Source organism: Rhodotorula toruloides, assembly GCF_000320785.1.
Source record: "Rhodotorula toruloides NP11 unplaced genomic scaffold Scaffold2, whole genome shotgun sequence".
Lineage (NCBI taxonomy): Eukaryota > Fungi > Basidiomycota > Microbotryomycetes > Sporidiobolales > Sporidiobolaceae > Rhodotorula > Rhodotorula toruloides.
The window spans coordinates 470,595-497,684 of NW_015622962.1; the positions used below are offsets into that span (position 1 = coordinate 470,595).

At 62.1% G+C, this 27,090-nt stretch overlaps 10 protein-coding genes and 1 pseudogene across 11 annotated transcripts; 4 read left to right on the forward strand and 7 right to left on the reverse strand.

The window, feature by feature from the left end:
- Nucleotides 1–27: 27 nt before the first annotated feature.
- RHTO_02866 (nuclear pore complex protein Nup133) lies at nucleotides 28–1,089 on the reverse strand (annotated as a pseudogene; the record flags this gene model as incomplete). Its single annotated transcript has 6 exons — nucleotides 28–75; nucleotides 126–328; nucleotides 502–624; nucleotides 683–782; nucleotides 845–936; nucleotides 991–1,089.
- A 2,357-nt stretch (nucleotides 1,090–3,446) lies between these two features.
- Nucleotides 3,447–4,542, forward strand: RHTO_02867 (uncharacterized protein; the record flags this gene model as incomplete). Its single annotated transcript, XM_016416539.1, has 4 exons — nucleotides 3,447–3,460; nucleotides 3,545–3,657; nucleotides 3,723–4,296; nucleotides 4,380–4,542. The coding sequence occupies 4 exons, from the start codon at nucleotides 3,447–3,449 to the stop codon at nucleotides 4,540–4,542; spliced, it is 864 nt and encodes a 287-aa protein (XP_016276258.1).
- Nucleotides 4,543–5,122: 580 nt separating this feature from the next.
- RHTO_02868 (integral membrane protein, nucleotide-sugar transporter) lies at nucleotides 5,123–6,918 on the forward strand (the record flags this gene model as incomplete). The annotated part of the gene is made up of 8 exons (XM_016416540.1): nucleotides 5,123–5,204; nucleotides 5,335–5,713; nucleotides 5,778–5,992; nucleotides 6,051–6,109; nucleotides 6,165–6,364; nucleotides 6,430–6,453; nucleotides 6,516–6,623; nucleotides 6,678–6,918. The coding sequence occupies 8 exons, from the start codon at nucleotides 5,123–5,125 to the stop codon at nucleotides 6,916–6,918; spliced, it is 1,308 nt and encodes a 435-aa protein (XP_016276259.1).
- Nucleotides 6,919–7,294: 376 nt separating this feature from the next.
- On the reverse strand, nucleotides 7,295–9,189 carry RHTO_02869 (uncharacterized protein; the record flags this gene model as incomplete). Its single annotated transcript, XM_016416541.1, has 2 exons — nucleotides 7,295–8,006; nucleotides 8,102–9,189. 2 exons carry the CDS (start codon nucleotides 9,187–9,189, stop codon nucleotides 7,295–7,297), a joined length of 1,800 nt encoding a protein of 599 aa, XP_016276260.1.
- A 1,375-nt stretch (nucleotides 9,190–10,564) lies between these two features.
- On the reverse strand, nucleotides 10,565–13,058 carry RHTO_02870 (catabolite degradation protein; the record flags this gene model as incomplete). The annotated part of the gene is made up of 10 exons (XM_016416542.1): nucleotides 10,565–10,939; nucleotides 10,999–11,080; nucleotides 11,143–11,438; nucleotides 11,496–11,612; nucleotides 11,671–11,796; nucleotides 11,859–12,142; nucleotides 12,203–12,300; nucleotides 12,355–12,491; nucleotides 12,551–12,701; nucleotides 12,760–13,058. 10 exons carry the CDS (start codon nucleotides 13,056–13,058, stop codon nucleotides 10,565–10,567), a joined length of 1,965 nt encoding a protein of 654 aa, XP_016276261.1.
- A 775-nt stretch (nucleotides 13,059–13,833) lies between these two features.
- RHTO_02871 (homoserine o-acetyltransferase) lies at nucleotides 13,834–15,612 on the reverse strand (the record flags this gene model as incomplete). Its single annotated transcript, XM_016416543.1, has 3 exons — nucleotides 13,834–14,498; nucleotides 14,561–14,641; nucleotides 14,703–15,612. 3 exons carry the CDS (start codon nucleotides 15,610–15,612, stop codon nucleotides 13,834–13,836), a joined length of 1,656 nt encoding a protein of 551 aa, XP_016276262.1.
- Nucleotides 15,613–15,884: 272 nt separating this feature from the next.
- RHTO_02872 (uncharacterized protein) lies at nucleotides 15,885–17,096 on the reverse strand (the record flags this gene model as incomplete). Its single annotated transcript, XM_016416544.1, has 1 exon — nucleotides 15,885–17,096. The coding sequence occupies one exon, from the start codon at nucleotides 17,094–17,096 to the stop codon at nucleotides 15,885–15,887; it is 1,212 nt and encodes a 403-aa protein (XP_016276263.1).
- Nucleotides 17,097–17,570: 474 nt separating this feature from the next.
- On the reverse strand, nucleotides 17,571–18,362 carry RHTO_02873 (uncharacterized protein; the record flags this gene model as incomplete). The annotated part of the gene is made up of 3 exons (XM_016416545.1): nucleotides 17,571–17,701; nucleotides 17,758–18,045; nucleotides 18,128–18,362. 3 exons carry the CDS (start codon nucleotides 18,360–18,362, stop codon nucleotides 17,571–17,573), a joined length of 654 nt encoding a protein of 217 aa, XP_016276264.1.
- A 1,709-nt stretch (nucleotides 18,363–20,071) lies between these two features.
- RHTO_02874 (uncharacterized protein) lies at nucleotides 20,072–21,360 on the forward strand (the record flags this gene model as incomplete). The annotated part of the gene is made up of 6 exons (XM_016416546.1): nucleotides 20,072–20,326; nucleotides 20,389–20,450; nucleotides 20,516–20,654; nucleotides 20,734–20,880; nucleotides 20,968–21,213; nucleotides 21,277–21,360. The coding sequence occupies 6 exons, from the start codon at nucleotides 20,072–20,074 to the stop codon at nucleotides 21,358–21,360; spliced, it is 933 nt and encodes a 310-aa protein (XP_016276265.1).
- Nucleotides 21,361–21,626: 266 nt separating this feature from the next.
- RHTO_02875 (thymidylate kinase) lies at nucleotides 21,627–22,680 on the forward strand (the record flags this gene model as incomplete). The annotated part of the gene is made up of 4 exons (XM_016416547.1): nucleotides 21,627–21,777; nucleotides 22,015–22,123; nucleotides 22,187–22,274; nucleotides 22,342–22,680. 4 exons carry the CDS (start codon nucleotides 21,627–21,629, stop codon nucleotides 22,678–22,680), a joined length of 687 nt encoding a protein of 228 aa, XP_016276266.1.
- Nucleotides 22,681–22,786: 106 nt separating this feature from the next.
- On the reverse strand, nucleotides 22,787–27,070 carry RHTO_02876 (inositol or phosphatidylinositol phosphatase; the record flags this gene model as incomplete). The annotated part of the gene is made up of 11 exons (XM_016416548.1): nucleotides 22,787–23,078; nucleotides 23,134–23,291; nucleotides 23,349–23,367; nucleotides 23,441–23,645; nucleotides 23,705–23,822; nucleotides 23,880–24,040; nucleotides 24,096–24,126; nucleotides 24,181–24,371; nucleotides 24,430–24,508; nucleotides 24,590–26,982; nucleotide 27,070. Coding segments are annotated over 11 exons (3,648 nt in total).
- Nucleotides 27,071–27,090: the final 20 nt, after the last annotated feature.

The following is a 27,090-nucleotide window of genomic DNA, read 5'->3' on the forward strand; positions in this document are numbered from 1 at the left end:
TTGAAGCGTGGCCGGACCTCGAGATACCGATCCCGTAGTTGCCGCAGCTCAGGTGCTGGTGCGTCGCCGTTCACGCTATTCAAAAGCGATGTCAGCGACGAAGGACTCAAGGACCGCCAACGCACGTCTCGAGGTACAGCAACCGCTCTTCGAACGCCGAGAGCACATACTCCGCCACGCCCGCCATCTGCATCTTCAGCTCTGCCTGTACCGCCTGCTTCTCCGACATGTCCGCGCCCCGACCGAACCGCGCCTGCTCCTCGTGAACTCGTGCGCCAAGCTCGCGCACACGCTCGCGTAGAAGACCGTCCGTCGCTTCGAAGTGCCGCTGCAGGCTGTCGAGAAGCAGCGGACGGGATGATCAGGGTTCTGAGGGGATCGAGGAGGAGTCGAGGCCGTAGTGAGACGACGTCTCCGTGCGTGACGAGCGACGGCGTTCAAAGCGAGCTGCCAAAGGCGAGTGTGAGTCCAGAGCGTAGGATGGCGAATTGCGGGACGCACCAGGACCGCCTCATTCGCCTCGCGCAAGTGCATCGACTTCTCCTCAGCGGAAGCCTGCGTCGACTCGGCGACTGCTTTCGCGCGCCTCGTCACCTCCTCGAGCACGTTGCCCAGACCCGAGACCTGTCGTACAGGTCCAATCAGCGGAATGTTGCGAGTGAGCGAGAGGACGTGAACGCACCTTGGTTCGGAAGAACAGCCGCAAGGAGTCCTCGCCAAAGCCCTCGCCGATCTCGTCCATGTACTGCAGGATGGCGTCGGACAGAATGCTCGAGCCGGATCTGCGACGATGCTGATGTCAGCCAGCGAGCGACCGGCAAGCGGCGTTTCGAAAGTAACACACCCGAGACGAGCGTTTTGGTTGTGCCACAGAGCAACAGCGGCGGCGAGACGTTCTGCGTCCCAGCTCAGCTGTCGGCGAGCGTGTTGCGCGAGCTGCACGGTATAAGTCAGTCAAGTGAGCGAGGGGGATTGGACTCGGAAACGGACCTTGCCGAGAACTCCGTTCACGTTGATGTACTCGATCAAGGCCCTCGCCCGGTGGACACGGTCCGCGAGTTGTGCTCGCAAGTCGAGAACGAGCGGCATGTTGGCGGAACCTGCATGGTCATCCCGTCAGTCTTGCTTCAGCTCGGACGAGAAAAGCGGACGAACTGGAAGCGAGGATCCCGGAGCTGACAGCAACCGCCGCGACCGCCAAATCACCCTCAAAGTCAGGCTGCAAATCAAACGCGAGCCGATTCTGAGCCTCGTTTGCGCCGAAGAAGGCGGCCTGCTCGATGCGAGTTTGCAGCCGGCGAGTCTTGTAGCGTTCGGTGCCGGGCGCGATGAGGCGGTGACCTTGTGGCGGCGAGACGCTGACAGAGAAGGATGGAGGGCGAGGAGTTGAGGAGCGAGAGGGTCTCGATAGCGGCGGCGGGAGAAGGGAGGTAGGAAGGCATCGAGAGGCCGAAGAAGCGGTCGATCGGTGTTCTTGCGGAGCAGGAAGGCCTCTTAGAAGGTCGGATCGTGCGCGATGGAAGCAATGACGACGGCACCGGCAAAGACGACGAAGGCGATCTCGCCCGAACCGAGACTCAACCGAGGTGTCGAGAGGGGACGAGGATCCGGTCGCTGTAGAAAGCGAAGTCAGCAGTATACCGAATGCGAAGCACGAGGATACGCACGCTCTGGTAGGCCAGGTGCGTCAAACCTGCGACGGCGACGCTGTTGGCCAATGTGCCGACTTCGAGCATGACAATGGCGAAAGACAGCGAGTCGGAGGCGGTTCCGTCGTGGACGTGCGAGATGAGGACAGCGAGGTGTCCACTTCTGCAGAAGTACGGAGTTATCAGCTCCATTTGCTTGCGCGAAGAGACGAGAGCACGCACGCAGTCACCGCCGCATCGACAATCTCGACCTTGCCCTCATTCAACGCCCGCTGCTCGTTGCCAATCTTCTCGCCTGCCAACGCCTCAAGTACTCCCGCAAAGATGTCCTGCTCGACAAGGAGGCGCTCGCCTCCCTCGCTCCGCACCGGGACCTTCCACACCTGCACATTCTTCTCCATCACCGCATAAACCGTCCGCTCCGCCTCGTTCGGCTGAGGCTGCGACAACGCAAGAGCGAGGATGCCGGCGCGCGGGTCGACCGTCTTCGAGCCGAAGACGGCGGACCAGACGCATCCTGCCCAGCCGAGCGAGCGCTCGAGGGGACGGACGGAAAGGTCGGCGCGGCCCGCGTGAGAGATGATGTTGATGGCGAAGAGGCGCGATTGGGTCGTAGAGAGGAGGTAGGTCGTCGGAGAAACGAGCTTGAGATCCTTGACCAGCTCGCCCTCATTCAGGGGACACGAGGCCGACTTGAAGCGGTCGACGCCAGACAAGGAGAGGCTGACGGATTCCCAGAAGCGCACAGTGCCGACGCTCGAGACGACCGCAAGTCCAGGTTCGCGCTGGCCGGCTTGCTGGACAGTTTGCGAAGGCGAGGGAACAAGAGAAGCGAAGGAGAGGGGAGAGTAAGCGGCGACATTGGGCGGGAAGGGCGCTTGTGGCGGGACGGGGAAGACGTAGGTCGTTGTAGAGCCGACGCACTGCGCAGCGAGGGATAGTCAGCCAACAGCGACGCAGGTGTATGGAGGCGAGAATCTGTCAGGCTCACCGGGAGCAACTAGATCTCGAGTGCCGATTTGCCGAAGAGCCCTTGCACCGTGCTCCTGATACCCTCCGCGACTTGTGCCCACCCATCGCGCCGACTCCGCAAGCTCGGCAGGGAAGTAAGTCTTTTTTTCTCATCAAGCACCGGGTTTCGATCGAAGTATCGTCGGCGAAGTATAGCAAGTCCTGGTAAGAGGTGAGTCAGCAGCTGAGACTACCTGATAGTAGCTGCGTTGAGATAGTCGCAGTTCACATACCTGCGGGTCCTCTTCGACAAAGATTCGCGAACTTGAACTTTGGCGCGAGCTCGGCATATTCCATCATCAATCCCTTCTGCGCGTCCCGGTCCATAGATCCCATAGCCACAAAGCGCCTCTGGCTGTAGTCGCGCACCCAGTCCATCAAAGGGTCCCAGTCGCGCTCAAACTTCTCCCGCACTTCGTCCCAGCCCGAATACGTCCAATAGAGCTGCTCAAACTCGTCGTAGTAGCCACCGCCATCTTCTCGGTCAAGCTCGTTCTCTATGGCGTCCTGAATGAGCGGCGGCACGAACTTTGTGAGGTCGGGCATGGAGGAGAGAGGGATCCGCTCGTCAGGAGGCGGAGGAGCGTGAGCGGGAGTGGGTGACGAGGTAGACGGCATCAAGGACATCGCAAGCGGTCTGATGGAAGGTCCAGCTGATCAGTCTGAGCAGCGAGCGTGAATGGTGAGAGCGAGACCAGCGACTTCGCCTTCTCGCTCCGTCATCGCGCTGCTCTTTCCGCACAACCTCGCTAGGCTGGCCTGTGGTCGGTTGGTGGCTCACAGGATATGTGCACGACCCGGTGCGCCCGCCTCCCACCGCCTCGGGGTCGTTCACCAAGCCCTCCGGCCTTGTTCGCTCGATGAAACTGATGAGGATCTTACAGCAAAATAACAACGTGTGTCCACCTGCGAGTACCGCCGAATACTCCAGCATCGGGTTGTGTCTTCACCACTGGTACTGCTTCTCCCATGTCGCCCACTTCGCCCGTCGTAGAGAGTGTGCGTTGCGGTTTACGCGCCTTGTTCCCGTGCCCCCTCTGATGATCTGGTTGTCGCCCGTAGACGTCCAGCTCCGGACGGCGACGCCCGTGCACTTGCAGCGACGGCAACTTGCGGCGCTCAACAACCCGGACGACGACGACTCTGCCTCGTCCTCGTCTTCCTCCGAATCCGACCGTGACTCTGCCTTCCACTCTTCGCCCTACACCTACCAATCGACACATCGGACAACGACGACCTCGTCCCATCCGCACCGCCACCATTCGTCGTCCCTCTACCCTCCGACGATCTCTGCCATCCCGCCTTACCTCGCCGATCACAGCCGAACATCCATCGACGCCGGCCCGTCCTCCCTCTCTGTCCCACACGCGCCCGACTCCAGCCGAAGACCAAGCGGCTCAGCCTCGCTCTACAACGGAGCCTCTGCTTCGAGCGCGGCATACGACCGCATCGGCCCGGGCTACGGCTCGCGCGTCACGTCATCAAAGCTGAGATCAGTCTCCACGCCCGTCCGCCAGCACCCGACGACCGCCTCGTACCAGCCTCCCGCACCTGCTTTCAACCCGAACGACCCGCTGCGACTACCCACTCTCGGCACCTCCACCGTTTCAGGCGGCGACGCCTCTTTCATCCAAGAGTCCACCGCGCGTCTCTCGCTCGGTCCCGATTCGACAGCCGGCGGTGCAGGCCATAGCGGCTACGACAAAGCTGTCAAAGCAGGGCACGCCTCGTCGTCCACCCGCCCGCCAAGATGGACGGGTCGGCGATGGTTGCGGGCATGCACGGCATGCAGAGGAGCTTTGATGCGTTCAAGCTCGACACGAGGTTCGCGGCGCACAAGGTCGGGAAGAAGATTAGTCGCAAGTTGAACTCGTTCCTGTAGCGTCGCTGGGGCGTCTATACTTATCTCCCTCGCACTTACACACACTCGACACGTACATACATATCCTCCCTCTCGTCCCCTTCCTCGCTGCTCTCTGTCGTCCTCGCTCTCCCCCTCTTCCTCAAGCAGTCCCTGTTGTCGCTCTTACTCCTCGTCTCCCTCGATTGTTTATCTCGCAAAACGACTCGTTTCAGGCTTTCTGTCGGGCGTAACAGACAGCTGGAAAGCGTCTCGGGTCGCTCTTCTGCTCTCGCTTCCTCGCGTTCCGCCTCTTCAAGGTGACCCTCGACCTCTCGCGCGACGTCGCTTGCCGCGCTCAGAGACGCTTGCTCAGTGCTTTGACACTCGTACAGACCGCTACAAGCACGCTCCGACTTCCCAAAGCTCCTCAGTCGCCTCGCCTCGCCCTCATCTCCTCATCCCCACCTCGACTCTCGCACCTCCCGATCCGCCCTCACATCCCGCGCGATAAGCTCGCCGACTCGCGCATCCATTCAGCAGTTCTCTACAAACCCGCACACCGACTTCCACCTTCTCCTGCGGCGACCTCGTCCAGAGCGCCAAGCCCCTCCGCCTCGCCATGTCGTCGACTGTCAGGAGGCCTAGCGCGCAAGTGATCGCGTTGCTGGTCGTTGGGATGCTTGTTTGCGGATGCTCGAACAGTGCGGACCGCTCTTGCTCCGTCGTTGGCAAGCTTCACCAGCTGATCCCTCCTCCTCCTCCCTCCTCTCTCCTCCCTCCTCCCTCCTCGCTTTCCATCGTCCTGACTGCCCCTCCTGATCGCGGTATCAGGCTTATGGACCAAATGGCAAGATATGCAGTGCGTCGCCAATTGTGGCCCGCTTGACGACCCGACGACACGCAAGACCTTCGAGCAGCCCGTCTGGCAAACGGCAACCATGTTCGTCGGCGAGACGTTCTGCCTGATCGCCTTTTCCCTCATCAACTCGCGCTTCAATCTCTTTGCGCGGCCCGTCAAGGCCGGCGTCAGCCTACCTACGGACGACGTCGTTGTCGAGGGAAAGAAGGAGACGAAGAAGATGCGGTTCGGGGACGCCATGTTGTTCTGGCTGCCTGCGGTCTGCGATATTCTCGGCACGACCTTCATGTCCATCGGCCTGCTCTTCATCCCCGTCTCGGTTTACCAGATGCTCCGAGGCGCGCTCGTCCTGTACGTCCCCCTCCCCCTCTTCCTCCTGGACGCCATCCAAACTGACGCTCTCCCGCACTTGCAGCTGGGTCGGCCTCTTCAGCGTCCTCTTCCTCCACCGCCGCCTCACTCGCGCGCAATGGGTCGCCCTGGGCGTGATCATGCTCGGCGTCGGGATCGTGGGCGCAGCCTCGCTCATTCAGGACAAGAATCCGGCAACACAGCCTGAGGCGGAGGGCGCAGAGAAGGACGTGTCGCCGCTCGTCGGAGTTGGGCTGGTGTTGCTTGCGCAGGTGTTCAGTGCGTCGAACGCATCGCTTCTGCCGGCTCTCCTGCTGACCCGTTCGTCAACCGGCAGCTGCCTCGCAGTTCGTCATCGAGGAGCGCATCATGGAGCACCACTCTGTCGAGCCCCTCGTCAGTCCTCCCTCCTCCCGCTCTCGATCCTGCTAACAATGCCTGTCCCTCGCAGCTCGCCGCCGGCTACGAAGGCATCTGCGGCCTCCTCACCACTCTCTCCGGCCTCTTCCTCATCTACCGCTTCTACGGCTCGACTGCCGCCGGCAGGGGCGGCTACTTCGATGCCCCTGAAGGCTGGCACCAGATAATCGAGCACAAGTCGGTCTGGTCGAGCAGTATTGTGATTGCCATCTCGATCGCGCTTTTCAACTTGTGCGTGTAACGCTCGTCTGCGGCCTGACAGCGCACACGCTGACGAACAAACTTGGCCTGGACAGCTGCGGTCTCGCCGTGACCCGCTCGTGCGTCCGCCTCTCCAGCTGCATTCCCTCGTTCAAAGCTGACGCGCCATACTATCCTGCAGCGTCTCGGCCACCTCGCGCTCAACCATCGACTCCTGCCGCACCCTCCTCATCTGGGTCGTCTCGCTCGCGCTGGAATGGGAGTCGTTCGTCTTCCTCCAGGTCATCGGGTACGCCCAAACCTTCCCTTTTCCGCACGAGTCCGCTAACAAGCCCACGCGCAGCTTCGTCCTCCTCGTCTACGGCACATTCGTCCACAACGGTATCCTCGCCTTCCCGCACTGGACTGGCCTGCGCGAGATCGAGCTCCCAGGCGTCGAAGCGGACGACGTGCCCGACTCGGACTACGACGACGAGCGCAACACGACTAGTCCTGGAGGTATCGCGACGCCGCCGTTCACGCCTAGCCCGGTGCAGAGGCGCACGGCTGAGACGCAGCCGCTGCTCAAGACTGCGCGGGAGTAGACGAGGCGGATTATTGGCTTACCACTCCCTTCTCGTTCCGCTTCCGGTCCGCGACCTCGACTCCTCCAGCTTTGTTGTACGACCACCTGCTCTGTCCCGCTCGCATCTGTTCTCGTCTCCGCGCTAGTCGTGCATCCTGTCTGTCTGCTTCCGCGTACACTCACCTGTAATGCTCAGCCCGTTCCTCGAGACCAGATACCAGTGGGAATGCAAGAATGAATGAAGGCTAGACTGGGCGATGCGAGAACAGAGGATGTGATGAGTGTCTGTGAGCGAGCGCTACGATAGATGGCCATGCAAAGAGAATTAGGGCGAGTCGTCAGGAGACTGAAGAGCGCGAAGATAGACTACGGGAATAAGCGAGTGGATGGTAAGATTAGTACGAGAGCCAGTCGTGCGCCTTCTTGGCTGGTTTGGCGGGAACCTTCGCTGCCTCCTTCTGCAGCGCGACCGCCTCGCCAGCGCCGGCGGCGAGAGCCTCGACGGACCTCGACGACGACGACGAGGGTTGAGAGGCGACGGGCTTGACGAGCGACTGCCTCCTCCACTCCTTGACTTTCGCGATCCTCGGACTGGCAACCTCGGCGTCCTCGAGCGAAATCTCCTCGATCTTGTCGACGATATCGGCTTGGTCGTGCGAGACTTCGAGGAGGGTGCCGAGCGAGTGGCGGCGGATGCGGGTGTCGCGGAGGAAAGGAGGGCGAGTGCGCGAGGTCGAAGCGGAGTGAGAGCCGACAGCTTCGGTGAATGAGCGACGAGGGCGAGGGCGGGCGGAGTCGATGGTGGTCGACGAGACGCCGCGGGGCAGGTGCTGGAGCGGGATGTCCTCGTCGGACTTGCTCGACTGCTCACGCTTGAGTAGGCCGCTCAAACTTCCGACACTCGCGCTCGCCCGCCTCCTCGCCTCCTTCTCCTTCGTCTCGGTCGGCGAGCTCGAGCGACCCTTCGTGCCGAGCAGATGCAGGTTCGAGTCGACGCTGCGACGAGCTTCGCGGCGGCGCTGCGCTTCGGCTTCTTCGCGCTGGCGGTCGGTGTAGTACGCGCGAGCTGCGTCGGTAGCGACCTTGTCGTTCGCCGAGCCTTGCATGCTGTGGATCTCAATCGCGTCAGTCGAGTTGGTCGCACTTCAGCTCGCCGCCCCATGCGACTGGACCGGCGAGCGGAACGGGAGCGGACGACTCACACCGACAACCTCTTCTTGTGCCTCTCCTCCAGCTCTCCAAAGTCCATGATCTTCGGTCCGGACTCCCTCCCCTTCTCGCTCTGCCTCTTCGCTCCAACAGTCGGACTCGTCTTCCGCCTCTCACCCACCACGATCCTCTCCGCATCCTTCGCAAGCTCCTGGTCCTGCCGCTTCTTGTTGAGATACGGATCGAAGGTCGAGGGTGCGGAGAGGTCGATGAGGGTGTTGCGCCGGCCGATTTCGCCGAGCGTGCGGGGGTGAGCAAAGGATGAGGATGAAGGCAGGGGCGGCGAGACGGGTTGGGCGAGGATGGCGGGCATCGTCAGGGAGGCCCGGGAGCCGGATCGTGGAGGGACGAGAGCGGAGGTTGAGGAGGAGGCGTGAGGGCGAATCGAGGGCGAGGGAGGCGAGAGGGAGTAGAAGGTTGCGGGACGAGGAAGAGAAGGCGACGAGCGGGAACGGAGGGCGGCGACGGCGGCAAGAGGCACATCATCGTCATCGTCGTCCTCACTAGAGATTCGCGCGCCGCTGAGCGCAGGAAGCGTCGGCGAGAGAAGCGAGACAGTCCGCGAGGCGCGCTTGACCTCCGGCTTGGCGACGGCCACCTTCCGCGACGCGAGGTACGCGTCCCATTCTGCCGAAGAGTGCCTCGAGTGACTCGCCGAGTACTGGCCGGGCTGGATGGGTGAGGGCGTGGGTCGGACCTGGACTGTTGAAGCGCCTCGAGCGAGAGTCTGCGGAAGAGGAGGAGACGGCGTCGACGGCTTGATGTAGGCGACCGCCGGCGGGGAGTTGCCAAGATCAAGCTTCGGCAAGTAGTCGATGGACGTTGACGACATGCCCTTCGACGAGAGGAAAGTCGAGTTTGACCCGCTCGAGCGAATCTTGAGCATGTCGACCGCTTCGGGCGAGGATGTCCGCCCCTCGCTCGATAGCGTCGTCGCACTGTTCTGCGCCTCCCGCTGCTGCAGCTCTGACCGACTGCGACGCTGCAGCTTCTTCGCCGCCTTTTCCTCCTTGGCCGCCTGCTCCTGCTTTTTCCGCTTCGCTTCGCCGTCTCGCCCGAAGATGCGGGAGAAGAGGGGCATCGCTTCCGGAGAGCGAGAAGAGGGAAAAGGATTCTGCAGACGAAAAAGCAGCCGGTCAGCTTGGTTTCCCTGCACACCGAGACGGAGTTCCCGCCACCGTTCAAGGCTAGCCTTTCGTGTTCTGCATACCCTTCGAGCTTGCACGGCAGAAAGGAGAGAGAACACACCGAAAGGCGGAAGCGAAGCTGGACTGAGCGCGGACGGAGGGGCGAACTGGCGGCTGCAACAGTCGAAACGATGTGAGCAGGGTTCAGCGAACGGAAGGATCGAGTCGTGCGCACCTTTAGCTATATTTTCACCCTGCCCTCGGTCCGTCCTCCTGGCCGCCAGACAGACCGCACGCGCCGATAGCTCAAGATGCGAGTGAAGATGCCGAAGGGAGCGAGTGGCGTGCTGGGTCAAGTGAAGCCGCGCGCGCCCGCCTGTGTCACTGGACAAGTTGCACGAACTCCAAGAAGCAGCGTCGGCGGGAGAAGGAGAGCTGGCACGCTGTCGGGCGAGAAGAACGACGGTCAAAGCGATCGCGGGGCGGGAGGACGCGTCTCGGTGGAGAGGAGGTGCGTACGCTGTGCGGGTCGGCACTGGCGGTCGTCCGTGTGATGGAGCGTGTCTGCGCGCTGTACTGCGCTGCCAGACGTCGTTGCTGAGCTCTGAGGACGGGGACAAGCAGACACTCCCCACATCGCAGACCGCGGGACTAAAGTCAGCCTCGATCGACGATGCAGGCCGCCAGTCGTCCTCATCGACGTCTGCACACCGGTCGCAATGCTTGGAAGTCGCCCAGAGACCTTCACAAGCCGCGTGAACGACGTTGATGCGGTCCGTTTCGATTCAGGCCGGACATCCAGTTCTTCGTGCTCGCCTCTCCATGCCGTTTCACCTCCTACAGACACGCTGCAATGCCCAACGACGTACTTCTGACGTTGTCGAGACGCCGCCGTCGTCGGTCGCTGCGATCCCCACGATGTTCGGTGTCGGGAGCACTTCCACTTTCCCCTGGCCAAGTCGCGAGCGGGCCAAGGGAGCTGGCGTCGACCTGACCTCGTCCAGGTGCTCATCTCGACGTCGGACACGTGCATTAGTCGAGCATTCTCCCGCACATCTCGTGGGAAGGGTGAGAGCTACGTCCTCCCAGATTGAGAAGGCCGGCGTGACCTCGCAATTTACCCTCGCACTCGCGCACGAAGGCATCGACTGCACTGCAAGAAGAGAGAGCACGTAGAGAGGGGTGACTGAGGTACAGAGATGGGATATAACACGGGCGAGTGGAAGAGTGGACGAGGGAAGAGCGCGGTGCGGGAGGAAAGGTACAACAACGAGGAGCGAGAGCAAAGGCAAAGGAGATGCGGAGTGCGACAAGACGCAGATCAGGAGACTAGGCGATGGCCATCGAGCGGTCGAGCGGCCGCAACCTCGGGCCCTTCCTCCTCATCGCCTCGCCGTCTTCGCCCGCCGGCATGCTCCACACCACCACGTTCCCGTCGTCCCCACAGCTCGCCCACATCGCACCGTGCTTGCTCGTCGGGTTCCACCCCACCGCATTGACTGTCTTTGAGCCGTGGCCGACAAGGACGTGCAAGAGCTGGCCGGTGTCGCGGTGGTAGACGTAGACTTTGCCGTCACGCGAGCCGGAGAGGATGAAGTTCTCGGTCGAGCCGCCGAAGCAGGGGCGCACGACAAAGTCACCTTGGTCGTGGCCTTCGAAGCGGCGGAGGATCGTGCCGTCCTCGAGCTTCAGGTAGAGGATCTCCTGTTGAGCGGGGGCTTGGTCAGCGCAGCTTTGAGAGCGAGTTCGGCTGTCGATCCTACCTTCGGCGCATGGCTGACGATGGCGTACCGCGAATCGCGGGTGACAGCGATCGACGACAGCTCTTGCGGCTGGACGAGCTCGCTGTAAGGCGCGCACCAAACCGTCAGCGACTGCCCAACGCACAGAAAGCGAGCTCAACTCACTAGATCAACTGACTCTCGCCTCCCATCTCCGCCCCGCCAATCGGCAACCTGAACACACTAATCCTCTTCTCATGCCTCGCACCAAGACTCATCTGACCCTGCCCGTTCCCATTCGCGTTTGCGTTCGCGTTCGCAGGCGTCTGGCTCCGACTCGGCAAGCGACTCGGGACGAGGTGAGGTTCAGTCGTATCTGCTCGGCCGACGCAGATAAGCTTTGAGCCGTCGGGCGTGACAGCGAGGTCGAGGATGCGGGAGGGTGAGCGCCCGAGCTGGGCAGTGACGTTCCCGGCGAGATCCTGCGCAAGGGAGTTAGCGAATAGAGAGACGTGAGTGGCAGCCCCCAGCCGACGTACCCAGAAGAAGATCTTCGAGTCCATGCCGCCCGAGACAAATCCTCGACCGTCAGGCAGCCACGCGACAGCTCCGATCGTGTACTCGTGCCGTGCGAGCGTCGCGATGCAGGTGCCGGTCTACGAGACAAGGCCGCATCAGCAGCAGTGGGCGCCGGTGAGAGGTGGAGGTACGCACCTCGGTGTTCCACATCTTGATGATTGACTCGGCGGTTGTGAGCAGGATCGAGTCGTCGGGCGACCATGCGAGGTACGAGATCGGTTCGGCGTGGTCTCGCAGGATCTTGTCGAGCGCGAAGCCGTTCTATCGAAGCGCAAGTGCGGTCAGCCACGATCGACAAGCTTCAAGCGAGCAGCGCGACGCACCCTCGCACTCCAAATGATCGCCGTCCTGTCCTTCCCAGCCGAGGCGAGGTACTCGCCATTGTGGCTCCACTCTAGCCTCCACACCTCGTCCGTATGTTCCTGCAAGACGTGCGCCGGGACAGTCGGGAATGCGCCTACGTCTCGTGGATCTGCGTCGACGAGGAGAGAGAAGGGTTCGGAGGGCGCGGGAGGGACGGCGCGGTGGCGCTGCTGGTAGGCTTGTGCTTGACCGAGGAGAGTTGCAAGTCGATGTTGCGGGAGCATGACGCTTGGCGAGATGCAGTCTGCGTGAGTGCGTTGAGCGACTTTAGTACGAGTCTACTACAAGTGGTGAGTGCACGCACCTTGGAGGTGAACGAGAAGCTGTTGTCGCGATGTGCCAGCCGCTCCGTCCCATCCTGCTCGTTGTCGCAAATCGTCCGGCGTCGAACACATGATCAGGCTGAACGACCACCTTATTAGTAGCTGAGCAATGTGAGAACGCAGTGGGACGTACCTCGAGAGGAAGTGCAGCTTGTTCGGGTCGAAGTTCAACGGGGAAAGCTCGTTGCGCAAGACGGACAACGCCTTCTTGGTCTGCTTGAGCTCCATGGCCTCGAGAAACTTTTGCTGTCGGATCGCGAACTTGATGGGCTGTGAATACAGTCCGGATGTCAGCAGGAATGGGAGCTAGGGGAAGAAGCGAGACGCACGGTCAAATCGACGGTCGGCTCGATCGGCAGATGCGACAGTAGTCGCTCGACGAGATCCCAGTTGCCGTCAAGAACGCCTTGCCGAAACTGCTGGATAGACGGGTCCTCCAGCGCAAAGCCCGACTCGGCTTGAAGCGCCTCTGCCGTCCCACTGCAAGAGTTGCGAGGTGTCAGTTCAGCCTCGCTACTGGTGCAAGAAGGTAGCGCACTTGTATCCCATGTCCTGGAACGCCTGCAGAGCAAGCCGGACGAATTCGCGCCGATCGAGGTTGCTCCCCTCCCACAGCGGGACAAACCCCTCTTCACCCTCATACTGCATCGCGTCCAGTCCACCCGTGCCATTCGAGACGCTCTTCCCGCCGTTCATTGCGGGCGAGGGGGAAGAGGTCGAGGCGAGACCGTTGGAGTGGCCGTTGCTGGCGAAGGGGGAGGAGCCGTCTGAGACGAGGGGTGCGTGGCCGTTCGAGGTGGATGCGACGGGCTGTGAGGGGTTCGTGGACTGCACCATAGCTGTGGAGGAGGACGCTGACGAGGACGAAGAGCTGGGAGGTGCAGATCCTGCGTCGGGAAGACGAGAGCGAACGGTCCCTGTGAGAGTCGACTCGAGGCGGCGGATCTTGCGCTCAGGCTCGTGGTCCAGACTCTCCGGGAGGGCCAGAGGGTCGGGAGACGACGACGCTCGTCGCCTGCGGTACGCCGTTGCTGCTGTCGTCGAAGAGGAGAGAGCCGAGTGGGGCGAGGTCAGGGTGGGTCAAGGGGAGGGAGACCAGCTCGTGCGAGGGCTGTTGCGGTCGCGGTAGACTGCGCTGAGTGTGCGTGTTGTAGCGTCGCGTCCTTTGCTCGACTGGGCGCGGCAGAGGGAGCGAGAGAGACCCTTGAACTGATGAGAGGAGGACGGGGAGAGCGAGTGGGTGGTGGCGGGCGCAGGGCGCGGTCGTGCGACGGCGTGCGCTGCTGTGAGGATTGCTCAGGAGCTGATTGAGCCTGGCGTGGCACTGGATCAGCTGGGTCAAGTCGTTGAGAGTCAGCCGGTCGTCCTCACGAGCGATTGGCGAGGATGGACCACACCTCGACTTGCATCTTTCTTGCGGGACTGACGGCCTTCTAGCTTCGTAGAACACACTGATTGCGGTCAGCGAAGCGAGAAAGCCCGTCGCGACTTTGCCGCTCTCCCTTCTCTCCTCGCAAATGGGTCAGGGGGTACGTCCGAGGTCTAGTACAACGTCGAGCGTATCTGCACAGTGCGTCTAAGCTGCATAAGAGAGCGAGAAAGATACAATATATCACGGCTCCGCCTTGAAGTCCCCCTCCAAGAACGCCTTGACCGCTCCGCCAACGCTCGTAACGTCGAGCAAGAACGTGTCGTGCCCGAACGGCTGGTTGAGCTCGTAGTACACGACATGCGGGTTCCCATTCGCCTTGAGGCACTCGGCCAACTCGCGCTGCTGCTCGATGGGGAAGAGCGTGTCGGACTGGACGCCCATGACGAGCGTTGGGTGCGACTTGAGCCGTGCGAGGCCGCGCGTGAGGGAGGGGAGGTAGGCGTGCGAGGAGGGGAGAGAGGAGATGAAGGGTTTCGGGTCTTTCTGGCGCTTCGGAGGGGATGGGTCCGAGGGAGGAGGCGGGACGGCGCAGAGTGCGTCGGAAGGCTGGGCGCCCGCGTCTCGCGCTCGTCTCCGCGCTTCGAGGTCGTCCAAAGCCTCCTGGCTCATGTCGAACAGGTCCATCGCTTTCGAGATGTAGATGAGCGAGTTGGCGTCGTACTTGAGGCAGAACTGCTCGCCCTGGTGGTCGATGTACGTCTCGATGAGGAAATCGGGGCAGAGGACGGGCGGAGAGGCGATGTGTGAGGGGTTGGGGGAGGAAGAGTGAGGCGAGAGGTCGCGTCGTCGCCGGCCGAAGCGCTGCTCCCACTCGGGTCCAGAGCGGTACGTGATGGTGGCGATTTCTGCGGGCACTCTCGAGGTTAGCGGGCAAATTCCCAGTATTGTGAGGCATCGCTCGACTCACGCCGCGCGAGCTTCATGCCCGTATGAGGCGGCAAGTCGTCGTAGTAAAAGCCCCGCTTCCAGTTCGGGTCCGCCATCAAGACTGCGCGTCCGTGGAACGTCAGCAAGCGCTCCTCCACTGCCGCAAAAGGACGAGTACGCACCACTGCGCTGAGCAAACCGCATCGCCATGCTCGCGGGACTACTCCTCGCCGTCCCGCTGATACTGACAACCTTCCCTACCCTGTCCGGCTCGAGATACGCCGCAGCGATACTCTGCATCCCGCCCATACTGCTCCCAATGCTGGCCGCGAGTCGCTCGATCCCCAGGCTGGTGAGGAACTCGAACTGCGCGCGAACCATGTCGAAGATACTGACAATGGGGAAGCGAGTCGCGTAGGGCTTCCCATCCGACGGATCGATCGAGGACGGCCCCGTACTGCCGTAGCATCCTCCGAGTACGTTCGTGCAGATGACGAAGTACTTGTCCGTGTCGAGCGCCTTGCCCGGCCCGATAAACTTCTCCCACCAACCTTCTGCTGGGTTGGCGGGTGTCGAGTGAGCGTGCGAAGAGGCTGAGAGGCCGGTGTGGAGCAAGACGGCGTTCGATTTGGAAGCGTTCAGAGTGCCCCAGGTCTCGTATGCCAAGGCGAAGGATGGGAGGTGGCCGCCATAGTCGAGTGCGAACGGTCTTCGGTGGTAGTAGACTTGGTAGCCGGTGACGACGTTGGCGTAGGCTGGTTCTGGTCCTTCTGGATCGTCTTCGCTCGAGGCTTCGGCGGGGGAAGAAGGGCCGAGGGTGTTGTACGAAGCGGCGGAGGAGGAGGAAGTCGAAGACGTGCGTTGCTGTTGGCGCTCCGCTCGCAACCTGGCGTTCCGCACCTCATTTTGAGTGACGCACGGGAAGCTCATGGCGGGGTTTGAGCCTCCCGGCGGACCAAAGGACAAGTTCTGCGCCGACGACGTCCATTCCGAGGTGGACGGAGGAGGAGGTCGAGTGCGAGCGGCGGAGTGGGCCTTGCGGGCGCTCGTTCGCACGAACGATCCAACCTTCTGCGTTATTCTCCCTTGCATTCCGACTTGGCCGCAGGAGGCGCTGTAGAGGGTGAGAGGGAGGCAAATGCATCCCAGCACGACATCGCGCCTTCGCCGAATCGCATACGCTGACCTCAGCAGACGAGTCGGTATACAGCGAAGAAACAGCTAGCAGAACGGTAAGAACACTCTCACGGCATCGTAGACATAGTGTAGAGACTTGCGATATTCGTTGACAACAGGAGGACGATGCGACGAGGACGAGCAACCATGCGACGAGATAAACCCAGATGCGACCGACGACACGCTCGCTAGAACGCAAACCCGTTGCTCTTTTTCCTCCTGAGCTTCAACCCATCCGCCGCCTCGTTCCCCATGCCGGACTTGACTTCCAACTCGCGGATCCAGCTCGCCTTCCTGCTCAGTCTGCCCTCGCCCTCCGTCACGCTCGTCAACGGCTTCAAGCTGCTCCCACCGCGCAGGGACGGGCTCGATGGAGCAGAGAGCGGCGAGAGAGCGGGCTCGGCGGCCGGAGACTTGAGGGACTTGTTGGTTGTGCCGCGCAGAGTCGAGAACGAGGCGGTCCGGACCGCGGGGAGGTGTAGCTTCAGCTGGCCTGTCGTGGTCGGGTCTGCGTTGGCGCGGCGTGATGCAATCGTGGGTGGCTGCTTCGCCGTAGTGGGCACGAGGGGAGGAGAGCGAGGACGAGAGGGTGAAGGCGATGCGAGGGAGAGGAGGTCGAGGGCGGGTTCGTTCGCGGGCGTCGCGGGGAGGGGCGAACACGCGATCGACTCGGTGTAGGAAGAGGCATCGGATGTCCACAGCGAGGGAGTCGAGAGGACCGACGAGGCCGTCGACGAGTACGACGACTCGCCGCCGTCCGAGTAGAGCGACTTGCGCGAGAGGGCAAAGTACGACGGGTCCGAGTAGTCCCCCGTCGGACGCAGACGCTCTCCCGACGGCGACGGTGCGCGTGACCCTGCGGCGGAGGGTGCGACGGACGGTGCCGGGGTCGCGGCGAAGAGGAGGGCGCTGTGGGCGAGGTCGCGAAACTGTTCCTCTGCCTCCTCGACGACCGACTGTCCGAGCGACGGGAGCGAGTCGAGGAGGTCGTCGTCGGGGATGGCGGCGTGGCGGGCTTCAAACATGTCGGCCAGCGAGAGGTTGTGGAGATCCAGTTCCGAGAGGGAGCGAGCCTGGAGGTAGAAGTCGGCGGGGTTCGTGCGTCGGTGGGCGGCGCTGCCGTGCTCGTTGACTGCTGGCGAGCGTGCTGCTGGCGAGGGTGCGGTCGAGGACGAAGCCATCCTGGGAGTTGGCCGTGCGGTGGGCGGGCGAGATTGACTGTCGGAGCGGAGAGGTGGCCGGGTGTGTGATCGCCTGGGTGGCAGCTGATTGCGCTTCCGGGAGTCTCCGTGTGTGCGTGTGCGCGCTGGTTGTGGTGAGGAACAGGAGCGGGAGAGAGGCTTGCACACCCAGAAGCAGCCAGATCGACTTGGCCAGCAAACGAGGGTTCTCCCCAGCATTTCCCCGACCTGCGAGGCAGAGCGGGGCGGTGTGCGCGGGACACGTCAATCCGGCCCGAGACCCAAAACAAAAGGGTCCAGGCCACGTGCGGATAATTCACCCGGCGGCCTCCCGCCGCCCATCCCGCCGCCGTCGCGTCGAACAATGGCGACGGCAAGGCGACGGGATGAACGAACCTTGATGAGGCGAGCCAGCCGAGGGCCAGACAGCGCGACGAGTGGCGGGATGAACAAGGGGGTCGCCGGTTATCGCTGGCGATAGACGCGGGCTCGGGGTTGCACACCTCGCGAGGATCTGCATGCGCTGGCGAGGAGCGAGGAGCGCAGCGATGCGTGCGGATGGAGAGTGATTTGCCGCAGCGTATAGACGCCAAGAGGCGGCCGGCTGCTGTAGCTGAGGGTCAAGTTCGAAAGGCGAGAAAGACTCGGCGGGTGCTTGTAACGCGTAACGGCTCGCAATGGCGTCTTGCATTGTCAAAGCAGAGTGTCGAGAAAGTCTTGACCCTTCGCTGCTGGCTGTACGCCGGGTTTTGGTCGTCGCGGAGCAGCGGTTGACGAGGACGGTCCTGACCGCGGAGCGCTGCCAGAGAAGCGATCCTTGAGGTCTGTGAGGGTACAGTCAGCAGGAGTACCGGAAAGAGAGATAGTGACCGCAAGCTACCCCTCACAGCCTGCATATGCCTCGCCTCGTCCTGCATCTTCCTCAACTCCTCCAGGTCCTTCTCATCCTGCACCTTGGCCCTCCCTCTGCCCATCCCTTCCAGCCGCATGCCAGCAGGCGGAGCCATCTTGCCCTTCCCGCCTATCCGCAAGTGCGCGAACGAGTAGTCCACATCGTCGTCTTCTTCGTCTAAGGAGGTCGAGTCGGGAGGCGGGGTGGTGAGGAGCTTTTCGCGCTGCGTGGCGAGGAAGGCGTCGAGTTCGGCTTTCTCTTCTGCTTTTCGTCGTTCTGTACAAGGGCAAGAGTCAATGGCGGTCAGCAGCGCGTCATCAGCTGTCCTCGCAAGAAAACCAGAATGGTCGGGACTCACCCTCCTCCTCATCCACCTCTTCCTCCCCACCCGCCTGCTCCCCCTCCTGTCCCTCTCCTCGCTCCTCCTCATCCCACTCCCTATACCTATCCAAATTACTCCCCAACCTCCTCGCCTCCGCCTCTTTCAGCGCCGCATCAACCGCAGCATGCTCTGCCGCTTGTTCGGGAGTCGGAGCGTGCGTGCGTTGGTACCGACGCGAGGCGGCGCGGGCGTGTTTGTCTTGCAGGACCATTGGGAGAGGAGAGAAGCGAGAGGACGGACGGAGGGGAAGGAGGAGAGGCGAGGTGCGGGAAGGCGAGGACGAGAGGGCAGGTGGGTCTGTGAGCACAGTCTGAGAAGGGTCAGCGCTCGTTCAGTCGTGCATCCAGCCCGCAGCAAGCCCCTCGTGCGTCGGCAAGTCGTCATCAATTCGAGCAAGTCGAGCGAGGATGAGAGGCGGAATGCGGCCTCGATGGGACATAGCCGTGAGCTCACCTGCTTTATAGCGCGGCTTGAAGGCGGTCCAAACAAGCGCAGGTCTGCTGGCGAGGTTGAGCGGGAGCAGCGGCGCGATGACGGCGGCGAGGAGGCGAAGTCGCTGGTCTGCTCCTGGCCATTCAGGCTCGTCGCTCAGACTGACTTGTTTGCCGTCTTGCTAGAACGCTTCAGATGCCCTCAACGGCGTCCACCTCGTCACCCACTCCCTCTTCCTCGCCGCCGCCTCCAGACGGGCGGATACCTCTCTCCTCGTTCCCGACTCGACAAAGCTATCCCCGCCGCGCATATAGGACGCTATGAGAGCGGAGATGGATCGCAAAGAGGAGGGCGCACATTACGACGGATCCGATCAGCTATGCTGGATGGACACACGGAATGGAGGACTACAACCGCGCTTGCGAGCCCTACTACAAGCAGCGACAAGGGTACAAAGACCAATCGAGGCCGTGCAGAGGCTATGTCGCGGGATCAGCTTTGCGAAGCTGCTGCGGCGCTCGACGCCCTCAAGCAATTGCTTCAGGAGCTTGACGCGCGTATCAAGGGCCCAACCGGTACGTCGAGCAATGCGACGGGCATCACGAGCACGTTCACTAGCTGACAAGTTCCGTTTGTCACACCAGGTCTCGCTTACTTGCGCAAGAGGCACTTCAAGCGATTCCCGATCCTCGACCCCGACCAGCGTCTAATCGCTCTTCCCAGCATGCGGAGCTGGGTGCAACCGCTCAGCAGATTGCTCGGCTCCTCAAGACGTCTCTGCTGCAGCAGCCGAATGTCAGCCTCTGATGGCTGTTGTCCCTTCGCCGCTCATTCTTCCTGGCTTCTCCGCGCCTTCGCTCAAGAAAAGCACTTCCTTTCGAATCAGCGCTTGCTCTAAGCGGGACTTACTGCTTGGACTCATGAGTCTCCTCGATTAACGGGCCTGCGGTCCACGCAGGTCCCGCCGCTAAAGAGGAGACGGAGGCGAGCAGGCTGGCTCCGATGGCGGCGCTGGAGGCGCAGCTGCGCTGCAGGCGCTGAGGGTAGGAAGGCTGTAACTACGACGGGTTGGAATGCGATCGACGTTGTACAAGCGAAGAAGCGAGGGTGTGCGACGGGTCTCTGCACAACTGTCTCCGCTTTTCGTAAGACTGCGACATTGCAACGGCGTGAGCAGCTACAAAGTTTCTCGTCTACGCTCCTCGGGTAATCCAGCGAGACTGGCGGCGAACCTTGTCTCCTCGCGAAGTCCTCCTCCTCCAATCACTCGCTCTCCTAGTCGAGACTCGTTGCCTTGGCAAGGCGTCCTGCTTGGCTCCTTGCGTGCTCTGTGACTCCACGCAGACGCTGTCCCTAGCGCTCCTCACGGTTCAAGTCAACCCCACCTTCCCTCAACGCCAGACAATCCACCATTGCTCGGCGTCCGACGCGCCGTGGACTATCCTGCAGAGCGATTCCGCCTTCTAGACACCCACTTGCTAGCTTGCGATGTCGGCCGTCCTCCCCTACGCCTTCCACGCACCCTCGAACTCCTCCTCCTCGCCCACCATCTCGGGCTCAAACGTCACAGGCAGCGCAACAGGGACGTCCGTGGGCTCAGGCAGCGCAGTAGGGAGCGTACCGAACTTGCCGAGCGGCAGTCTGGGCAGCACGCTCGAGGCTTTGCGGACCCTCGTGGGGAAGCGGATAACGGCGTGGACTTACTTGAAGAACGCCGGAGAGGGCAGGGTGTACTGGTTCAATGTGCGTACTCTTCGTAGCCCGTTGCGGGACTGTGCGGGCATGGCTGATCTTGCTGCCGCCAGACTGTCCTCCTCACGTCCGACGACCTGCAGAGCAGCTTTCCGAACGACAGGATGCGAAACCGGTGCGCAACCTCCTTCGCACGTCAAAAGATGCTCAGATTCATCGCTCACCTCGAGCCTGCCGCAGATCGACTCGCTTCGCCGTCCTCGGCATGTCGCTTTCCGCCCTTCTCGACATCTCGCCTGCACATGACTTCCTCCGCGGCCTGCTGTCGCTCGTCCAGGAGTTCGACGCGATGCCGGAGGAGCGGTTCGGCGGGCGAGGGGTAAGTCCAGCTCCATTGACGGCAGCTCAGCCAGCCTTTCGACCGCAATCAGGGTGGCTCACCCGCTCAACCCGCTCAGCAACAGCAGAAGAGTCTCTTCAAGGTTGGCTCGAGGTCGCGGAGAGGCGGCGGGATGCCAGGCGGAGGCGGAGGAGGAGGAGCGGACTTCTCGATGGGTCTGCCGCAGGAGGGTGGAGAAGCGAGCTACCTCTACATGCCGAACATTGTGCGTCATGACTTTGACGCCTGCGCATGTCCGGCTCGGGTGCGAGTATCCAGAGTACGGTCCTGACTGGCCACTCTCTCTCCGTAGCCCTTCGACCTCGACTACTTCCAAGTCCTCATCACGCTCTGCGAGCTCCTCGTCGAGACCTACTCCAAGATCTTCTCCTACCTCGGCCCATCGGCACCATCAGGCTCCTCCGCGACAGCGGGTCTCTTCCCGCAACCGCCCGGAGCGAGGGGAAGCGTACTCGGTGGTGTTGGCAGCGGAGCGGCGAGCATGGGGCTCAGCCAGGCGTTGACGGACGTCGTGTACAAGATCGATGCGCGGCTCAAGGTGCGGCGGCGTCTCTGCAGAAGCGACGAGGCGGAACCTCAATTAACGCTTCTTCGCTCGCAGAAAATCGTCTCGCTACTCTCGCAAGAGTTCGACGGGATCGCTCGTGCCGCCATCAAGACCGAGCTGAACAGCTTGCTGGGCTGATCGGTGCACGTCTGCCTTTGCGCCGGCCTTTCGAGCCCGCCTCCTCCCCTAGACAGACTACTTCCATTCCGCCTTACGTTCTCCCTTGTTGCTTGTATACTTCTCCTCGTCGCAATGCATCAGCGCATCGTTACTCGTCTTTCCAGTCGAAGCAGACCTGTCCGAGCCTCCTCCCTCCTGTTCTTCCTCCTCTACCTCCAACCTCTCGCTCACACACTACCAAGCTGCCTTTTCGCGTGTTCACCCGCTCTCTCGCCTCTCTCAGAATGGCTACAACCGCCGCCGCACCCTCACGAAGACGCGGCGCCTTCATCGTCTTCGAGGGACTCGATCGCTCCGGCAAGTCGACACAGGTCCAGCGGCTGGTCGATGCGCTGAATGCGCGGGGTGTGCAGACGAAGGGTGCGAGGTTCCCGGGTGCGCACAAATCCTCTGGACGCTCACAGGACTCGGTGACGTTTGGTCAGTACGTCGCGGCGCGATGAAGCGAGGAGGAGTAGATGGGCGGAGTGAGGGAGTCGGAAGGACTGGGAGCTCGATCGCAGCATTCACAGGGTCCTGGAAGCAGTCGGGCGACTCAGGCGGGCAGCGCTGACTTCTCCCGCTCCTTCGCGCAACCGCCTTCGCAACTCGCTTCGAGCCGCCCTCCTGCAGACCGAACACTTTCGACTGGCAAGATGATTGACTCGTACCTCTCGCAAAAGGCCGACTTGGACGACCGAGCGATTCACCTGTTGTTCTCGGCGAATCGCTGGGAACGAGCGTGCGTCCCCTCTCATCCTTACTCGTCCGACAAGCTTGCAGTGGCTGACGCTGCTCCACGCAGAACGCAGATCGTTGAGGACTTGCGGAATGGCGTGACTGTCGTTTGCGATCGCTACGCTTTCTCCGGAATCGCTTTCTCCGCCATCAAGGTGCGCTCTCCACCGTCCACCCTGTCACTCCGCCGCTCAGACGAATGCTGAGAAGGTCGGTGAGCAGGGTTTGTCCTGGAACTGGTGTCGAGCGCCAGACGTGGGCCTTCCTCAACCCGATCTCGTACTTTTCCTCCGCGTCTCACCGGAAGTCGCGCAACAACGAGGAGGGTTCGGGCAGGAGCGGTACGAAACGTCAGAGGTGCAGGGGAAGGTGGAGAAGGCGTTCACGAGGCTCGGTCAGAGCGTAGGTGAGGAAGTGTGGACCGAGATTGACGCGGACAAGGGGGTCGACGAGGTGCATGAGGAGATTGTGCGGCGGGTGGAGCAGGCGCTGGGGAGCGAAGCACTAGACGGAGAGGTGAAGAAGCTGTGGGAGGGCGCGCTAAGCGTCGAGAAGGACTGAATGTAGCTGTCTCTTCGTTCGCACACTTTGCATCGCATCAACCGCACTCCCGTCGCAAGGCATCCGCAACAAACGAGTCTATAACAACAGTGTCTGTGCACAAGTTCTACCACGTCTCGGCATAGAAGCGCCGCGCGTCTTCGAGAGCCGACGTCTCCACCGAGAACCACGCATTCTCGACCTCCGCCCAAACAGCCGCCCGCTTCTTCGAGTCGATCCGCTTGATCTGCATGTCGAAAGCAGCCGAGATGGGGCGATGGTCGGAGACATTGACCTCGTAGCGCTTGTAGTGCAGCGGCGTGACTTTCTCGCGGTCGGAGCGGTACAGGATCCGGTCGCACCAGGCGGGGATCCGTCGCTTCGGCGAGGAGTCGTACAAGTCGGTGCCGGGATCGTACCTGCGCGAAATCGGCATCAGTAGCTGCTCGGGAGCGACGAGAGCGAGCGACGTGCTTGTAGGTGGGCGGAAAGGTGATGCGAGGCTCCTTGAAGGACCGTAGGCGGAACGCTTGGTTTGTTGCGAGGTTTTTGAGAAGTTGGTCGTGCTCGAGGAGGCTCTCGAAGTTTCCGCTCGCAACAGCCGAGACGACGTTGTCGCGACGAGCGTCGATCTGCGAGAGGAGCGAGTTATGAGCAACAAGCGAGCTGCGAGGAAGGGCACAGCATACTCGATAGTTCAGGTCGCCGCTGACAGGAAGCGAAGACAGTCAGTTCACGTTGTCGGCGACTTAGCAGTCGACCACAGACGGGATGAGCATACCTCAGGATCGCCAGTTCGTGATCAAAGACCATCGTACCCGTGCTTCCGGGTGCGTACGCGCCAGGAGACGAAGAGCCGAGCTCAGAGAAGGAGGACTTGTCCTCGAGGATGTCGACGACGTCGCGATCCCGCTGACGACTATGCGTCTGACCAGCCGCAAGATGGCAGTTGATGAAGCAGACCGACGAGTCGTCGATTACGAAGCCTACGAGCGCAAGATGGAGTCAGCTGTGCGCAAGAAAGGGAAGGGTTCTTGCCACTCACGAGACAAGATGGCGCCCTTGTTCCCGTAGCGACCGCCCATGCCGGTCTTGACAGTGACCAAAGCGACGTCGCGCAGTTGCGCCGCCTCGCTCGTCTTGACGAAGATGCAGGTGAAAAGCTGCGATCGTCGAAATGTAAGTAGTCTGTCAAAAAACGATGCAGTCGGGCGACGCACCCCGATCATGTCGCCAACGTGCACGACGGTGTAGGGCGTCTCGGCCGGCATGTTCAGGCGGACGGCTTGAATGAGCTTGTCGTGCCAGACGCGGTATGCTGAGCTGATGCTGTCCGACATCTTGCCGTCGGTCGCTTTCTTCTTGCCGAGAAGCATTGACTCTGCGTTTACGAGCTTGTCAGTAACTCCGCAACAGACGGGGAGGTGACGACTGACTGGCTGTCAGCTTCTTGTCCTCCAAGTCGATCTGGCGAGCGAGGTGTCAGCGAGTTCGGGCCCGTGGATTCCAGCGGCGACGCACCATCTCCTGGAAACCAAACGAGATGATGTCGGGGCTGTCGACGCTCGTCAGAACGTTGCGCAGGAACTCGAGGTTGTCGACAGAGCCGTGCAAGTCGCTCGGACGGGATGCGTCGACGTTCCAAGAGATCGAGAGGGTTCGAATGGTGCGGAAAGTGCAGAAGTCGGGTTGGCGGAGGTGCAGTTCAGCATCTGCAGATGCGAATGTTGGGAGGGAAGCCGCGCGGAGAGACGGTCGCTACGAGCTTACCGATCCAGTCTTCGCGGAGGAAGCCGTCCCATAGACAGACCATGTCGCTCGACGCGCTCGCCACTTGTAAAGAGCCGTCCTGCTCGGGTCAACTCGTCAGTACGCCGTCGGGTCAACTCGTCAGTACGCTCTCGTCAGAATGGGGTGGAACGGCACGCACATGCCAGAGCGACGACGGGTCGACCACGAGGCGAGTGATGGGGTCTTTACTCGCCTTCCAGGACTTGGTGACGACCCAGACATCGGATGAGACGTCGTAGACGTTGATGTGGCCGCTGCGGAAACCCGCCCAGAGATACTTGCGGACGCCTGTAAGCGCGGTGACGCCGTACGGCGAGATCCGCTGGACCTTGACACACGCGTAAGACCCTCTCTCCCAGACCGACACGTAGCCGTTGTCGTGAGCAAGGTAGACGAGGTGGCTTTGCTCGGGAATGATGGCGTGCGAGGTGACGGCGCCGATTGAGCCGGCCGACTCGGGCGTGACGAGCGGCCGCGAGAGAGAGGAGAAAGCGCCCTTGATGCCGGCGGGGTCGAAGACTCGGATCTGAGGGCTGCGCATCGCGACCGCAGGCGCTCCTGCCTTCGTGACCGGACCCGACGACGTCCACAGCTCGTCGCCGACGAGCGCGACGAAGTTCTGCCTGTCCGGGACGCGGTGCTGCGCAGGAATAGCCGACAGCGATGCCGCCTTGCCCTCGTTCTCGGCACTCGCGCCCCAGAAGAGGACCTTGCCCGACTCGTCGACGGTCACCATGGCGCGGCCCAGCCTGTAGATGCCGACGACCGGACCTGCATGGGCATTGGTGCGGGAGCCGGACACGACCATCCGCTCCAGGTCGATCTCCCAGATCGCGCCCTCCTTCGTCCCAGCCCAAACGTATCGACCCTCGTCTTCCGCTCGTTCCGCATCAGCAGCGCGCCATTCCAGCGCGACGAACTTCTGCGGATCGGAAGCCACCTCGAGCGAGTCTGCAGCAACCTTCGTCTCTGACGGGCGCCACAGATGGATGCGGTGATGCGCCGTGACGACCTTTTCGCTGCGAACCGTCCATGCGGAGAAGATGTTTGTCGCCTGGACGTGTCGACGCTGCCGCAGGACGGGCGGTCGACGGTTGGCAAACGTAGCGTCGGGATACTCCTGCGATCGCGCAGACTCGTCGTCCTCGTCTTCGGAAGATCCGTAGTCGTTGGCGCTCTTGATGTTCGGTCGCACAGGAGGACGGTCACCGGCGGCGGCTGAACGGGTCGGAGGAGGCGGAGGGACATAGGGTGTGGTCGAAGGCAGGGTCGGGGTAGGTACAGTCGACGACGAGGTCGGCGCAGCATTCGTCGACGATGGTCGCGGGGGCACAGCAGGGATCGAGGCGCTGCGCGCAGGCAGCGGCGGTGCAAGTGGTGACGAGAGTCGGGGAGGGAGAGATGGCGAGTTGGAGGGAGATCGCGTGAAGGCTGATGGCGGGACGAGGATCGAGTTGGAGCCAGCCGGCGCCGCTGCAGCCGATTCGGCGGAGGACGCGGTTGACGAGCGACTGGGAAGAGGTGGTGGATCGCTCGGTCGTTGTTCGACGATTCTTGGTCGAGGTGGAATCGCAGGCGGCAGTGCGCGCGACTCCTCTGTCTCGCCGTCCGACGAGCTGCTGTAGATCGATCCTTCTGAAGACGAGTCGGCCTCCAGATCCGCGCTGACATCGTCCGGAAGTGGTTTCGGCGAAGACCGCGCGATGCCGGCAAGCGAGACCTCAGCCGGTTCGTCCGTCCCATTGCGAGCGGCGGCATCGGGAGCTGGGGACTGCGAATCTGCCGAGGCTGGTGATGAGCTCGACAAGGGTGATGGCGAGTTGAACCGTGCTGCCAGGTCTCGCACCGAGCCGCTTGATGAAGGCGTAAGAGACGGACGTGGCGAGAGGATCTGAGGCTGAAGGCTGCCTAGACTCGGCGTCTGCGTGTCGTCCAGAGACGGGGTCGTTGCGAGAGAGGCGCTGCTCGCTGGACGAGGCGCTGGACGAGGCGGAGCGGGTCGACGAGACGAGTCTGCCCGGATGATGCCAATCTTCGGCGGTGCAGGCGTTGATGGCGTAACCTCGTGTATACCGAGAGATGCTTCATCTGGTCGCCGAGAAGGAATTGAAGGAGGGTTTGGCAGTTCTTGCGGGACTTTGGAGGGAAGAACAGGCGCGGGCGGCGCTAGGCTGGGCATTCCGGCGACAGGCGGCGACGTGCCGTGAACAGAAAGAGGTCGAGGAAGCGATGGGGGCTTTGGCGGACGCATCGGCGCAGCCTTGACGGCCGTCTCTAGCTGGAGAGATGCGTCTCCCCGCGAAGAAGCGGCCTCAGAGGGTCCTTGAGTCCATCCTGTAGCTCCTCCGCTTCCATCGTCCCGCCCCTCTGACGCCGCTTCCCACACTGTCGTGTTCGCCGCGGTCTCCTTCGCTCGCGGCGTCGTTCTGGTAGAGGGTGCAGGTGGAGCCGAGGATGTCGAGGTTGACAGCTGCTCGAAGCGGGCTCGAAGGGACGTGACGGATGCTGGCACATCGTTTTCCTCTCCAGACACTGTGTCGCGAGGTTCGCAGGCGGTCAGCAGGTCCTGGTGGTGGGAGGACACCCTCCATCCTCGGTAGTTGCGATGAGAAGACTCACTCGTCGTCTCCGTGTCTGGAC